Source organism: Piliocolobus tephrosceles, chromosome 19, assembly GCF_002776525.5.
Source record: "Piliocolobus tephrosceles isolate RC106 chromosome 19, ASM277652v3, whole genome shotgun sequence".
Classification (NCBI taxonomy): domain Eukaryota; kingdom Metazoa; phylum Chordata; class Mammalia; order Primates; family Cercopithecidae; genus Piliocolobus; species Piliocolobus tephrosceles.
In genome coordinates, this window is record NC_045452.1 from 24,044,918 (window position 1) to 24,061,016 (window position 16,099).

The window sequence follows — 16,099 nt, forward strand, 5'->3', positions numbered from 1 at the left end:
GGACCTGAGACGACTCTCTACAATGGGTGAGGCCACTTCATCACTGTGCTTCAACCCAGAAGGATAAAGCTCAATGTTCTGTTGAAGAGTTGGCCCGGCACGGTGGCTCACACCTGTAATCCCAGCACTTTGGGAGGCCAAGGCGGGCAGATCACTTGATGTGAGGAGTTCAAGGCCAGTCTGGGTGAAACCCCGTCTCTACAAAAAATATAAAAATTAGCTGGGCGGGGTGGTGCACGCCTGTAGTCCCAGCTACTCGGGAGGCTGAGGTGGGAGAACTGCCTGAACCCCAGAGATGGAGACTGCAGCGAGCTGAGATTGTGTCAATGCAATTCAGCCTGGGCGACATAGCGAGAATCCATCTCAAAAAAAAAAAAAAAAAAAAAGAGTCAAGGGCCCTGTCAGCTAGGAAGGAAGGCCCAAGAATTACTAGAGAGGAACAGATGATGAACAAAATCCCCAAGAGATTTGTCTCCCAGACCCAGGGCCCAAACCTTCTTTTTCTAACACAGATGCAATTCCAGAATAAAAACAAAAAACACTTAAGCTCTTTCCTTAACCAGGTCTTTTAGGACACATTCCAGGAATACAACCATCATGGTCCCCTACAGAACTTGACTCTAACCATCTGGGCCTGTGCTGGCAGAGGGGCGACAATGGGAAGGCACAGTGGCACCCTCAGGAGTATAGGGACGTGCAGGAGGGCCAACACAAAACAGTCCTTTCAAAACCACCCAATGCAATGGCTGCCTTTCCCTGAGGGCTAATCCCAGGAAAACGAGCAAGGGCAGGCAGGCAGTGCTGCCCAGCAGGTTCTGGAAAACCAGCAGTCACTCGCTGATGGTGGCAATGTACTCCAAGGCCAAGAGGCTTCATTTGCTCATTTGATTCCTCTGACCCAGGAACACATGGAATGGCTTCCACCCACCTCCCCCAACTTTGCTCTGATCCCTCCACTGACAGCCCTACTCCCTGGAAGAGTAAAGAGGAAAGGCACTACACTCAATGTTCTATCAAGAAGGCACTTAGCACCTGACTTCTCAAATGGTGCGGCAGCCCAGGGGCCTTCTCCGGAAATTAGTAGTGGTAACAAGGGGGAGGGCATGTTCCAGAAGGTGGTCAGGTACCTGGTGGTGCTGGAAGGGACAGGTCTAGCGTAGCTGCGTGGGTCAAACTCCTGAGGCTGACACAGAAGTCCTCCCATTTGAGAGAAATGACGCCTCAATGAATATTTCTGAGACAACTAGTCCTCCTGCCCCATCCTGTAGCAGTAAGTGCCACAAGGTATATTTTTGTTTTTCTTTTCTTTACAACCTATTTCCCCTCATGCCTCAGTGAGGAAGGGAGGGTGAAGGAGCAACATGGAGCTCAGAGGCCTGCAGCTTCTAGAGACCCAAGTCCTATCATCCTGTTTTCACAGATGCCTGCTGAGGGCCATGACCACAATCCCACACAAACTCACAACAAGCACAACTCAATCACAATAATTTTTTTTTTTTTTTTTTTTTTTGAGACAGGGTCTCACTGTGGCCCAGCTGGAATGCAGCGGCACGATCATGGCTCACTGCAGCCTCAACCTCCAGGTTTGATCAAGCAATCCTCCCAGCTCAGCCTCCTGAGTAGATGGGACTAAAGGCATGCACCACCATGCATGGTTAATATTTTTTAAAATGTACAGACAGGGTCTCACTGTTGCCCAGGCTGGTCTTGAACTCCTGAGCTTAGGCGATCCTCCTGCCTCAGCCTCCCAAAGTGTTGGCATTATAGGTAGAAGCTCCACACTCAGCCTCAAGATTTTTAAGAGTAAAATTAAATCAGATGCTAGAGTCTACTATCTTTGACGATTTTTTTCCTTTGTACTTCTGCAAAAAGGAATCCTTCAAAGTACTGGAAAAAAAAGATTTCGAATAACAAAACCCAAGAGTTCTGTTGTTTTCAAAGGACAACACACCATAAGCTTTACAGTAATGGAGCAAATTAAAAAGAGGAGACCTTTGAGTGGAACCCTTTCTGAGATGGGAGAAAGAGCAGGGGCTACTGGCAAGAGGTGCCCTGCCCGAGGAAGAGACCTAAAAACCTGTTGTGTCTACTCACAAGGCCACCCCTGGCTAGCTGTGCCCTGAAGGGCTGCCTTCAGCAACAGTCATCCTGCACCCCATCAGCAGTGGACAGTTTAGAAGGACCCACTCCTTTCCACAGATATTCTGGGGAGCTAAGTAACCAATGGAAGAACACTGCATCCACCTGGTGGTGTCATCCATAGGATGAAATGCTGGTGGCAGAGCATGGAGCGAGCAGGAGGGCAGAGGCAACAAGGCCCGCTGGGAGCCGGGCAGGGTGCAGGGAGCCCAGTGACTCCGACTCACCTGTGCTTGCTGTCCTTTCCATTCCCACGAGCACACTGCCCCCCTCACCCCCGCTCCGACTGCTCTGTGCTGAGGCTGCCTTTCGCGGTCTTGTTCTGCAAGGGGGGGAGAGGGCACGGAAGGGGAGGCTGACACAGGCAAAACCAAGAGGAGACAGACAGGTGGGAGAGGACAGTGCGGAAATCAGGGAGGACAGTGCGGAAATCAGGGAGGGCAGAGGGAGGACAGGAGTGGCACACGGAAAAGGAAAGAAAAGGCAGAGTCAGTCCTGACCGACAAACAGGAGACATTCAGACAGGGTTTTCTGAGGCAAAATGTAACCCTTAAAAAGGGGAGTTCTAAAAATAACATGCAAATTAAGTAAAAATAAAGAGAATATAAGATCCTGTGACCACCCCTCCCTGGACATAATTTTTAAAGAAAAGCATGAGCAAGCATCTTTCAGGAGCATTTTGAGGGCAGACCTCTCTGGACAACCTCCTCCTAGTACTTTCGGCCCTACTAGATTTAAGACTGTGAGTGACCAGTGACCACCAGGTGTCAGTGTGACCTCAGCCAGAGACACGGTGCAGCCCCTGCAGGAAACATCAGGTGGCAGTGGTCTCCGTTCTGCTCCTTTCTTGGGGTTCCTTCTCCGTATACACCCTTCCCATACACATATGTGGTATCCACAAACAGGCCATTCACCCCCACCTCCCACCCTTTCCTAAAGGAAGCGACCACGAGACCACCTCCTAAATAAACTGGGAAGTGGAGCCGAGGCAGCCCATTCCACTGAGCATCAGGCTGCTTCTACAGAAGCACAACCTGGAAGAGACTGTGAGCTTCCCCAGAGCCGTGGGGTGAGCTTGACTTCTAGTCTGGGAAGATGCCTTTGCACAGGCCTCAAGGTCTAGAACCGGACTTACCAAACTCCAACCTGTGAACTGGGGTTCTATTCACCTCAAGTGGAAATCAGTGGCTTGGTCAAGTTAGATATTCTCGCCTCTCTTAATGAATAGACAAACACCAACTCCCCCAAAACACATTTCTCCTGGGATCTCATACTACTCCGAGTGCTGGTCCCCATGCCACGGGTCTCCCTTCAGCATCATGCCCCTCCACCTTCCCAGGGCCAGGAGTGGAGTGGCACTCAGAGGCACAGGTGAGGACAGGCGTGGGCGAGGCCCACCATCTGGTCTTCAGATCTTTCAGGAGAAGCCACCCTTGATCCCATCCCTGCCAGTAGCTCTTGGGGCCTCTGACTCACCTTGTGCTTAGGGCACCTCACCGAGAAGTTCTCCTCATGTAGCAAACAATCTGGAAGACAGAAGGGGACAGTCAGGTAGAGACTTCACAGCTGGACGTATGTGTGGTCATACTGGCTGGGATTGACAGGGTCAGACATAAAACTAGGAGGTCCCTACACTTACTTCTAATAGGAAAACATTAGAGACACCCCAAGTAAGCTGTAATACCTTAACATGATGGATATTGGTCACTTAAAAATTAACATTTTAAAAGAGTTAATGGTATGGAAAACACTCATGAAACAAAATTGCTTGAAAAAACCAGGATATACAAATGTATAAATGTGCTAATTTTATTAAAATGTTTCTATACATTAAAAAAAGGCTTGAGGCTGGGCATGGTGGCTCACACCTATAATCCCAGCACTTTGGGAGGCCAAGGCAGAAAGATCACTTGAGTCCAAGAGTCAAGACCAGCTTGGGCAACACAGTGAGATCCTGTTATTATTTTAGAAAAAAAAAAAAAAAAAAAGGCCAGGCGCAGTGGCTCACGCCTGTAATCCCAGCATTTTGGGAGGCCGAGGCAGGCAGATCACAAAGTCAGGAGATCAAGACCATCCTGGCTAACACAGTGAAACCCCGACTCTACTAAAAATATAAAAAATTAGCCAGGCGAGGTGGCGGGCGCCTGTAGTCCCAGCTACTTGGGAGGCTGAGGCAGGAGAATGGCGTGAACCCGGGAGGTGGAGCTTGCAGTGAGCCGAGATCGCACCACTGCACTCCAGCCTGGGCGACAGAGTGAGACTGTCTCAAAAAAAAAAAAAAAAAAAAGGCTGGCGTGGTGGCTCACACCTGTAATCAATCCCAGCACTTTGGGAGGCTGAGGCGGGCGGATCACAAGGTCAGGAGATCAAGATCAGCCTGGCCAACATGGTGAAACCCTGTCTCTATTAAAAATACCAAAAATTGGCCGGGCGCGGTGGCTCAAGCCTGTAATCCCAGCACTTTGGGAGGCCGACATGGGCGGATCATGAGGTCAGGAGATCGAGACCATCCTGGCTAACACAGTGAAACCCCGTCTCTACTAAAAAAATACAAAAAACGAGCCGGGCGAGGTGGCGGGCGCCTGTAGTCCCAGCTACTCGGGAGGCTGAGGCAGGAGAATGGCGTCAACCCGGGAGGCGGGGCTTGCAGTGAGCTGAGATCTGGCCACTGCACTCCAGCCTGGGCGACAGAGCGAGACTCCGTCTCAAAAAAGAAAAAAAAAAAAAAACCAAAAATTAGCTGGGTGTGGTGGCACGTGCCTGTAATGCCAGCTACTCGGGAGGCTGAGGCAGGAGAATCACTTGAACCAGGGAGTCAGAGGTTGCAGTGAGCCGAGATCACACCACTGCACTCTAGCCTGGTGACAGAGCGAGACTCCGTCTCAAAAAAAAAAAAAGACCGAAAGGAAATCTACGAATATGTAACAATAATTCTCTTTGGGTAATAAGATACAGCTGATTTAAATTTTATCTTTTCTATATTCCCATGATATCACCAATAAATGCTATTTTAAAAATCCCTGATTCTAGGCTAACCCCATTTCCCAGGCTCAAGCCAAAGCTTCCTTGTAAAAACACTTTAAAATCTGGAAGCGCCTTTTCTTCTCTGTACAGAGAAAGCCCAGGTGTCTGAGACAGAAAGGTGGCCAGGCCCAAGAGCCCCACTGTCACCTTTGCCCTATGACCCACGGAGACACAGAAGCCTCCAACACAAATCACATAATCCACACTAAATGCTTCAGAGGAAGGTAAAATCCCATGAGGATGCTTTTAATCCTTGGAGGAAAAATGATTCATTCCAACTTGTAACATGATGACAGCATCCTGGATGGCAGCAAGGACACATCTGCCTCCAGGTGAGTTGAGCTCTCGCACAAGGGTAGTGCAAGGAAATCTAATTAATGAGTTCACTCTGCACACCACAGCTCCTGGAGACCAACAGCCAGATCACTGGTGCAAAACGCGGTGGCAGAATGTTAATAAATATTGATAACACATTCTCAGAGAGCTCCCAGGCACCATGGCAGGAGACAGCCATGGTACTTAACCTTGTTAAATTTAAGCTGAGATCCAGACTAGCAGTCTGTGTGCCCGCAGATTAAGTGCAATAGTAATAAGCAACGAACATACACATGAAAACTTTTCAGGTCCCAGTATCCTAAAACAAATCAAAAAGACCCTTTTATATTTGGCCAGACCTGGAACATCACAGCCTGTCTTTCGTTGGAGCCCGTGAATATCTAAGAGACTGGCGGCAGCTTTCTTGGCTCTGTGGGCCCAAAAACTCAGCAACTTACCACTAACCTCCAAGCCCCTCCCGCAGCAAGCAACTAGCAAGGCAATAAATGAAATGTGTTAATTTAAAACCCACAAGTACATAGTGTGACCAAGACTCCTGCTGCTCCAATCTGCCAGAGAGTTTATAAACAGCAGGAGCCAGACAACTGGAGCTCAGGGGACATGCTCTCTTCTTACCTGGGCTCTGGCAGCAAGCACTATGCTGGCTCAGTCTCTAGTTTGGGCCAAACAGAAACAGTACAGCACACGTGGGGCTTGCCATGCTTATGCCACAGGGGTTTATACAAATGAGGATGGGGACCACACAAGCAGCAAACGGTGCCATCAGAAAGGCACAGGTGGCTCAGTTCCCTCATGGCCACGGAACAGTGACCAGCTGTGATGGACCATTAATAAAACACGCCTCATGTTAGGAAATGTGTTCCCTCTGAGTTAGAAGCAGAAAAGAGTAAGACACTATGAGTGCACACTAAAGACAACTTGAAACTAATGCCAGATACATCTGGAAACGAAGTCTCCTACAGTAATCTGCCTGAGGCAGTGTCCATCTCTGACAAGGCCTCCCATGCAGGAACACTGTGCAGACAATGTCCTACTCTGTTCTCATACGTGTCCACAAGCCATCATGAAGCGCAATTCCTGTTCCTGGCAGGGGCCAGAACCACAGCTAGACAGCTCAGAAACTTGGGGGCACAGGGGAGCTTCTCCTCTGACCAGTCCCTGCTGGGAGGGATGAGTGAAGAGCAACAGTGTAGTAAAACCTCTTCTGAGGATTCTGAACAGGCAACTGCACCTAGATGGCCAGCCAGTCAAGGTCTCTCAGTCTGTGTTCTTCAAGGCCCAGGCACCATCCTACACTGTCCAGAGGGCCCAGGCAGCACTTCTGCATAGTGAAGTCAAAGTAAACAGCTTGTGAGATTAACATCCAAGCTCTAAAAGACCCACAAGGAGGCCTACTCAACAAGATGGCTTGCAGACACAAACATCAACCCCCTAGAAGAGAAGATCACTTTCATTTCTCTCTTTAAGCTCAAAGGCAGGGTGGATTTACTGATCTCCTCATTATAAGCTCTGTGAAGCTTCAGATACCCACATGCATCCACATGCTTCCAGGCTGAGGATGGTGGGCTCAAGGAGGGAAGTGGGAAAAACAAGAAGGGTCTAATGCCCTTTGGATCTGTTGGGTACCAGACACAGACTCCAATTTACCTACACTCTACCCCAGTGTTACTGTTATTCCTTATGTTGGCACATTGCAGGGCTTGGGACACAGGGGCCTGCCAGCTCTATCCTGCCTTGCTGAAGGGTAGGCTCAGGCTCCTGGGCCATAAGGAGGGAAATATGGGGCTTCTGGCACTGGGACTGGCTTCTGTGATGCAGACAGCTATCCCTTGGGGAGGAGTCAGACTACCAGCATTTTTTAACAACCCATCCAGGGCTCTGACCACACTAGCAAGATCAAAGCCTGCAGCAGAGATAGCAGCTTTAAAATGCTACTGCAAGGAGAGCTACAGAAAGTAGAATTCCCAGCTGTGTTTTTTCATGAGAGTAGAAGAAAAAAAACCTCCACACAAGGTTCTTTACGCACAGTGGAATTATTAATGAGCTACCACAGCCTTTTTTTCTCTTCTAATTGTTGTGGTTCATTGCATTAAATACATTAATTAAAAAACAAAACAAAACAAAACCAAAAACAGAGCTCATGCTCTTATTACTGTAACCCCCACCTGGAGCCAAATCCTGTGCCTATGACATAACAAGCAACACAAAACAGCTGACCATGATGTCAGGAATGCAGGGTCAACATCAGGTTAGGGGGAAGGTGGCAGGAGTCACAGATCATGAAACAGAGATTCTGTTTCTATGGAGACATCCCAGTAATAAAAGTTTTCCCTGAGACATCAACAGCTCTTTAAAGATCTGGGTGGTTGACAGCAAGGCAGAGATGAAAATGTTAAACTGCTTCTTACTCCATAGGGAGGTTAGGGATTCTCAAACCAAGGACTTATTTTTGTTATGATTAGAAAGAAAAGTCAATCAATAAACTTGTTTCCTGGATACAAAGTTACATCATACACAGAGAGCCAATTTAAAAGAAGACTGTGTGGAATAATACAAGCATCCATCCCCACAGAGCAGTGCAGAACTCTGGGTCACTGTGACTTGGGTCATCAAAAAGACCACAATGACTAAGACATGGCCATCTCATGAAACTGCCTCTGGTCCCAGCTCTCCACATGAAGGAGCAAAGTGCACAGCAGCAGAGGCAGCAAAGCCAGAGATCGACAACCTTAGCCTCACTCCTCCCAACCCAGAACCCTCTGTCTCGCTGGACACTTGGCCACCAACTTCTGTTAAATAGAGATGCTACCAGCTTAACTAGGCAGGCTACCAAGATGGGCCCCAAAACAGAAAATGACAGATACCATTTACTCACAAGCCCTCAGCTAATAAAGGGGGAAAAAAAGCCATTTTCTTCAACTAGAAACAGAAAACTTTGTATTACTATCTCCCTTTCCTAGCCACTAGTCTACAGGGAATAAAACACAATATTCTGATGTAACTAGGGGTCATGAAAATGAGAAAAGGCAACTGTTTGGCTCTTTTAAAAACTTTTTTTTATTTGAACAGACCTGTTCTTGCTATGTTATCCAGGCTGAACTTGAACTCCTGGCCTCAAGCGATTCTCTAGCCTTGGCCTCCCGATTAGCTGAGACTACAGGTGTGAACAACCATACCTCGTTAACTGGTTAGCTCTTTTTTTTTTTTTTTTTGGAGATGGAGTCTCACTCTGTTGCCAGGCTGGAGTGCAGTGGCGCGATCTCAGCTCACTACGACCTCTCCGCCTCCTGGGTTCAAGCAATTTCCCTGTGCCTCAGCCTCCCAAGTAGCTGGGACTATAGGCATGCGCCACCACACCCGGCTAATTTTTCATATTTTAGTAGTGACAGGGTTTCACCATGTTGGCCAGGCTGATCTCGATCTCCTGACCTCGTGATCCGCCCACCTTGGCCTCCCAAAGTGTTGGCATTACAGGCGTGAGCCACTGTCCACGTGTATGTGTGAATACACACTTTTATAAGAATCTAACTGGCATCAGCGTTATCTTCTCTACCTCTCTTGTTCTTTTTAACTGTTTCTCCTACAGAAGCTTGGAGAGAAAAGAGGGAAGGAAAAGGTAAGGGCAAGGAGAAGGATGTGAAACGAAGGGAGACATGCTTAAACAAAAGTCAGGGGCTGCAAGTAACTGATGCGCTGGAAGGAAGGGTGGGCAGGATGATTTCTGAGACCTGATCCAAGTCTGTTGGCCCTGCTCTATGTGTGTTATGCCTCATGCCTGTTCCTATTATGTAGTCAGCCACGCCCTCTTCCCCTTCCCATCAAATTCAAATCAAACCCCACCTCCTATGGACAGTGTGGCTGCCTCCGTGGACAGCCCTGTTTCTCTCCTGGGGAAGCACAGAGAAGGGGCATGCAGATGACAAGCACCGTGCTACCTGCAGCCTTCTCTCGCCACTTTTCCTCAAACGTGACCACAGGCATTATGGGGGCTGCCTGGGTGATGGTCTTAGACACATCTAATGCTCAAAAAGTAACTAGAGGACATTATGTCAAGTGAAATAAGCCAGGCACAGAAAGCTAAAAGCTGCATGTTCTTGCTCACGTGGAAATTTAAAAAGCTGACCTTACGGAAGTATTAAAAAGTAGAACAGAGGATACTAGAGGCTAGGAAAGGGAAAGGAAGCGATAAGTAGAGATTTGTTAAAGAATACAAAATTACATCTAGATGGGAGAAATAAGTTCTAGTATTCTGTATCACTGTAGGATGACCACAGTTAACAACAATATATTGTATAGTTTCAAATGACCAGAAGATACCACATGTTCCAACACAGACATGACATTTGAGATGATGGATATGCTAATTACCTAGGTCTGATCATTATATATATATATATATAGAAACATTACTGAGCACCCCATATCTACAATTAATGTCCATTAAAAAAAGTAAAAAAGGCTGGGCGCGGTGACTCACGTCTGTAATCCCAGCACTTTGGGAAGCTGAGGCAGGTGGATCACCTGAGGTCAGGAGTTTGAAACCAGCCTGGCCAACACGGCAAAACCCCGTCTCTACTAAAAATACAAAAATTTGCCAGGCATGGTGGCGCACGCCTGTAGTCCCAGCTACTCAGGAGGCTGAGGCAGGAGAATCACTTGAATCTGGGAGGTAGAGGTTGCAGTGGGCTGAGATCATGCCATTGCACTCTAGCCTGGGCGACAAGAGCGAAACTTCATCTCAAAAAAAAAGCAAAAAACTTAATAAATTTGAAATTAACACTCACCCTGCCACCAAAAAAGTAACTGGGGAAAACACCCACTAAAGGGACTAAAAGTCTAGAGTAAGAAAGGTGATTTTCCCAGGTTATTGAAACTCTAAGTCAAAACTCAAGTCTTCTGCATCACTCACTGGATGGCACTTCTTTAACAAAATGTTTCCCTTCTTTCAACAGTTAACACATTGCAAAACATCCCCCTATCATCTCAACAAACAAAATACAACACTCTTTGTAATACTGTGATTTAGAGTAAGAAATACATATTTTAGTCTTCATCCCTGATTCCTGGCACAGACCTCCTAAAACCCATGTAAATTCCTGAACAATTAGGGGTGCTAGGAGCATCTTTTCTTCTAATATTTGGTTTTTGATCTTGGTTCCTGACATGGAGCTCCTAACCCCTTGGAATTTCCTGGATAGGAGCACCTTTCATTCTAATGAGGCAACTCTTGGTGGCTCCTGGAAGGGGGCTGGGCACCAGAGAGACTAAGCTGTGATTAGCATCTTGGAACTTTTAGCTCTACTCACCCCACTCCAGGAAGCAGAGAGGGGGTGAAGACTGAGTTAATAATTGATTATGCCTACATGATGAAGCCTCCAAAAAATCCATGAACTACTGGATTGAGAGGGCTTCTGGACTGCTGAGTATATGAAGGTGCCTCGGGGGTGGTGCCCCTGGAGAGAGCATGGACGCTCCATGCCCCTTCCCGCATTTGGCCCTATGTTTCTTTCATCTGGCTGTTCATCTGCATCCTTCATAACGAGTAAACACAAGTGAAGTGTTTCTGTGAATTCTGTAAGCCACGTTAAATATTAATCAAACCCAGTGAAGGGGTCCTGGAAAACCTAGTTTAAAGCTGATCATTCAGAAACACAGGTCAGGTCATAACACAGGGCTTGAGGTTGGCATTTGAAGTGGGGAGCAGTCTTGTGGGACTGAGCCCTTAACCTCTATGGGCTGCACTAACTCTGCTTGGTATCAGAACTGAGCTAAACTGTAGGACACCCAGTTGATGTCCAATAGTGAACTGCCTCTATGATGCTATCAAGGAAGAAAAGTAAAAAGACAACTCAGAGAATGGAAGAAAATATTTGCAAACCACATATGCAGAATTACAAATTTTTTTTTTTTTTTTTTTTTTTTTTTTTGAGACGGAGCCTTGCTTTGTTGCCCAGGCTGGAGTGCAGTGGCACGATCCCGTAACCTCTGCCTCCTGGGTTCAAGCGATTTTCCTGCCTCAGCCTCCTGAGTAGCTGGGACTACAGGTGTGTGCCACCATACCTGGCTAATTTTTGTATTTTTAGTAGAGATGGGGTTTCACAATGTTGGCCAGGCTGGTCTTGAACTCCTGACCTCATGATCTGCCCGCCTCAGCCTCCCAAAGTGTTGGGATTACAGGCGTGAGCCACTGCGCCCGGCCTACAAATAATTCTTAAAACTTGACATTAAAAAGATAAATACTCCAATTTCACAATGGGCAAAGGATGTGAATAGCTATTTCTCCAAAGAAGATGTACAAATGACCAATAAGCACATGAACAAATGCTCAACATCATTAGCCATCAAGGAAATACAAATAAAAACCACAATGAAATAACATTTCATACCCACTGGGCTGGCTACAATTAAAAAAGAAAAACAACAAAAAATACACACACACATGAAGTCAAGTGTCAGGGAGGAGCTGGGAAAGGAGAACCCTCATGCACTGCTGGTGAGAATGTAAACCGGGGCAGCCACTTTGGAAAACAGTCTGACAATTCCTTAAAAGGTTAAACAGAGTTACCACATGATCCAGCAATTCCTCCCAGGTATACACCCAAGAGAACTGAAAACATGTTCACACAAATGCTTGCATGTAAATGTTCTACAGCAGCATTATTCATAATAGTCAAAAAGTGGAAGTAACCCAAATATACAGCAAAGTCCACAGAGACAGAAAGGATTGGGTCCAACAGAGCTTAAAGGAAAAAAAAAAAAAAACATAAAAATTTAAAAAAGAAAACAGAATAGTGGTTGCCAGGGACTGGAGGGAGGGGAAGGGAGGTAAGTGCTACTAATGGGTAGGAATTTTTTATGAAGTGACAAACAAACCAACAAACAAAAGAAACGGAGAGAATCAAACTGTATGTCCTAACCCTTTGGACGCTCTGGACAGGGGTCTGTGGTCTCTTACCTGCATCAATGGCACACGGGTAATGGTATCGGAAGGAGCAGCCTTTGTTGTAGCAGCCCAAGGTGGCGCCTGCCTCCTGGCAGTGGGAACATTTCTGAAAGGAAGGAAAAGTCAGGCATGTCAGTATCCCAGATTTGGCCCTCTCCTCCAGGCCTTCCCTGGTCCCCATCTGTTAGACCTCAGCACGTGTCTCTGTGGTTAGAGGAGTCTGTGGTGGCAGGATGGGCCGGTCAATTTCTAAACGCCACTCACTGACCACACCATGGGAAGGGATCCAGCAATCATGTTTTAGGCCAAGCCTCACAAATGTTCTCAAATCAACAACACAGCAGGATGAGATAAGCAATCCATGTCATAAAGGACATGCCAGAGTGGGGTTCCCAGCCCTGCCTCTGGTGCCCCCGCCATCCACCCACCCACACACTCTGCCAGGCATTTCCTTGCTGCTATCGTGAGCGGTCTGTAGATCTTCCCTGTTTACTTCTGCTGTGAAAATCTGGGGTAAGAGAGGGTAAGGTAGTAGAGTTATATATAAACCTTTTAGAATTAGAAGCGGAATTTGGTTTCTAGTTCTTGTATTTGTAAGAAGATTTTATTTTTATTTTTGATCTACTTACCCCAAATGCCCAATACAAGTATATTTCCCTTTTCAGAAAATATGGGCTCCTGTGTGCAAATGGTATTTTTATACATGAATCTTATTTTAAATGCACCAGAAAACCTGCCATGAATTTCTGGCTAAGTGAGACATTATTTTGTAATTGAGACACTCCTCCTTATATGGTCAGGTTCTCTTAAAGTGGGGCACATCTCTGTCAGCCCTGTGATGTGGCTGCTGTGAGTGCTCATCCTGTCAGGGTAAGAAATGTGTCCTATCAGCAACAAACATATTCATAAAACTCAACCACATGTGACCCTACTAAGGATGCTGGCTCTCCAGGTAGCAGAGGTACACAACCAGCAAGGCTAGCTGGAAGAGACAGAAACTTGTTCCTGCTTCTATGAAAAATACAAGTGTTCCCTAAGCACTTACACTGAGCTGGCTCAGGCCCCCGACACAAATACTGATGGGAAACTACGCTAACGCCAGCAACAGCAAAGCCCAAGTGCTCCACATGGTCAGATTGAATGATCTCATCCAGCCCTCTGCACTACTCCACCTGGCAGGCGCTCCTAATGCTTTACATGAAACTCTTGAGACACCAGAGGCAAAATAACTTGTTCCAGGTCAGAGCTGAGATTCTGGATGACCATCTCTGGCATCCTCAAGAGACAAAAGAGATAGGAAAAAGGGCTGGAAGAGATTAGTCCTTCAAAAGCTTTGCCCTGCTCTCAGAAGACCAAGGTCCTTCTGGGTGCCGATAATCAGTAAATGTTTGTCATGTGCCCTCGCACCCTTGTTAAGAGAAAAGATCATTTGGTCTGGAGTAAACCAAGGACAAGTTCACAGCATTTCTGGTAGCCCTAGACTCTGTCTACCTTTGTCAGTGCCACAGAGCATCTCAGAATCAAAAGGATTCACTATTAACTTGAGGGAAGGAAGTGTGGGTAGTCCATCGGTGGCCAACCTGCAGCCATGTCTGCTGCCACTTTCTTTTTTTGAGATGGAGTCTTGCTTTGTTGCCCAGGCTGGAGTGCAGTGGCGCAATCTTGGCTCCCTTCAACCTCTGCCTCCTGGTTTCAAGCGATTCTCCTGCCTCAGCCTCCTGAGGCGTTGGGATTACAGGCATGTGCTACCACGCCCGGCTAATTTTTGTATTTTTAGTAGAGATGGGGTTTTGCATGTTGGCGAAGCTGGTCTCAAACTCCTGACCTCAAGTGAGCCACCGCACCCAGCCTCCTGCTGCCACTTTCTTACTCAAGGAGCCTGAAGATATGGTCCTCCTTACCCCGGGGAATGAATCACAGTGAGTGGTGGCCATTTAGGAATGGGTATGATCAAGCATTTCTGGTAGGAAAGTCTGCAGGAAAAAGAGCTTCTGAAAACATTTTGCACCCCCCACCTTTTTTTTATATATATTTTGAGACAATGTCTTGCTCTGTCACCCAGGCTGGAGTGCAGTGGCACAATCATGGCTCACTGCAGCCTCTACCTCCCGGGCTCAGGTGATTCTCCCACCTCAGCCTCTGAGTAGCTGAGACTACAGGGGTGTGCTACCACATCCAGCTAGTTTTTTTAAAAAAAAAAATGTTTTTGGCCGGGCGCGGTGGCTCAAGCCTGTAATCCCAGCACTTTGGGAGGCCGACACGGGCGGATCACGAGGTCAGGAGATCGAGACATCCTGGCTAACACGGTGAAACCCTATCTCTACTAAAAAATACAAAAAACTAGCCGGGCGAGGTGGCGGGCGCCTGTAGTCCCAGCTACTTGGGAGGCTGAGGCAGGAGAATGGCATAAACCTGGGAGGCGGAGGTTGCAGTGAGCTGAGATCTGGCCATTGCACTCCAGCCCAGGCAACAGAGCGAGACTTCGTCTCAAAAAAAAAAAAAAAAAAGTTTTTGTAGAGATGTGGTCTCAGTATGTTGCCCGGGCTGTTCTTGAACTCCTGGGTTCAAGCAATTCTCCCATCTCAGTGTCCAAAAGTGCTAGTATGAAAGTTTCACCCTCTCAAAAAGAGACAAGGGGGAGGAACAGGTAATTTTCTTGCTCAGCCTCTGTGAGGACTAGATGGTGGGATCTGTGGCAGCCACAGTATCACCATAAGGGGACAGCCCTGAAGACAAAGCCAGCCTGCTGAGGACAGAAGAGTGGCAAGATGGAGAGACCTGGACCTACCATGACACTGTCAAGCACTAAATCACCCAAACCCAGGACCAGGCCACCTCTAGCCTTGTTACAGGAAACTTGGGGGCTGCTGTGGAAGGGTTAAGTATGCATGCTCTGGAACCTAAATAACTGCCTGGTAAGTGGCTCCACTTTCTAGTTCTGCCTTCTTGGCCAAATTTCTAACCTTTGTTCCTCCATCTACAGACGTGGGACTAATAATGGCACTCACCTCAGAAATGTCATAAGGGTTAAATGAATTAATTCAGGCTTAAAATGCTGGCTGGGTCAAAAGTGCTAAGTAAATGTGACCCAAGATGACCACGTGTCAGACACATGCTAATCTACAAAGACCACCTCATGAAAAGCAACCACACAGCAGGCCTTGTCACCATCCCAGTTTACAAGAGGAAAGAGAAGACGTGGAGCTTAGATCTGAACAATGTCCATTTGTTTCCTAATTCAACCCCACAACCTGGCAAGCACTGCACGAACTGCACGGTGATTAATTTACAACATTGCATCCAAAGGGGAAAGACCCTCAGGGTGTGTTAGGGACTCAGAGAAAGATCCTTAAAGACAGTTTAGTTCAGTGGTTTTTGAAGTGTGGTCCTCTGGAACAGCAGCATCAGCAACACTCAGGGACTTGTCAGAAATGCAGTGTTGTTTTTTGGATTATTTTTGAGAGTGTCTGGTTCTGTCGCCCAGGCTGGAGCGCAGTGGCACAATCTTGGCTCACTGCAACCTCCAACTCCCACGTTCAAGTGATTCTTGTGCCTTAGTTTCCCAAGTAGCTGGGATTACAGGCATGAACCACACCTGGCAAATTTGTGTAATTTCACTAGAGACGGGGTTTCAACATGTTGGCCAGGCTGGTCTTG

At 47.2% G+C, this 16,099-nt stretch overlaps 1 protein-coding gene across 3 annotated transcripts in view; it reads right to left on the bottom strand.

The window, feature by feature from the left end:
• TCF20 (transcription factor 20) overlaps positions 1–16,099 on the bottom strand; it is a 112,040-nt gene that overhangs the window by 6,503 nt on the left and 89,438 nt on the right. The window contains exons 3-5 of one of the 3 annotated variants that reach the window (XM_026448416.1): positions 12,455–12,548; positions 3,616–3,665; positions 2,367–2,461 (exon numbers count right to left, since the gene is read on the bottom strand). In XM_026448416.1, the coding sequence (XP_026304201.1) occupies positions 2,411–2,461; positions 3,616–3,665; positions 12,455–12,548 (195 nt within the window). In that variant the 3' untranslated portion in view covers positions 2,367–2,410. Of the gene's footprint in view, positions 1–2,366; positions 2,495–3,615; positions 3,666–12,454; positions 12,549–16,099 lie in introns of all 3 variants that reach the window. The other 2 variants (XM_026448415.1, XM_026448417.1) reach the window with 2 other exon arrangements.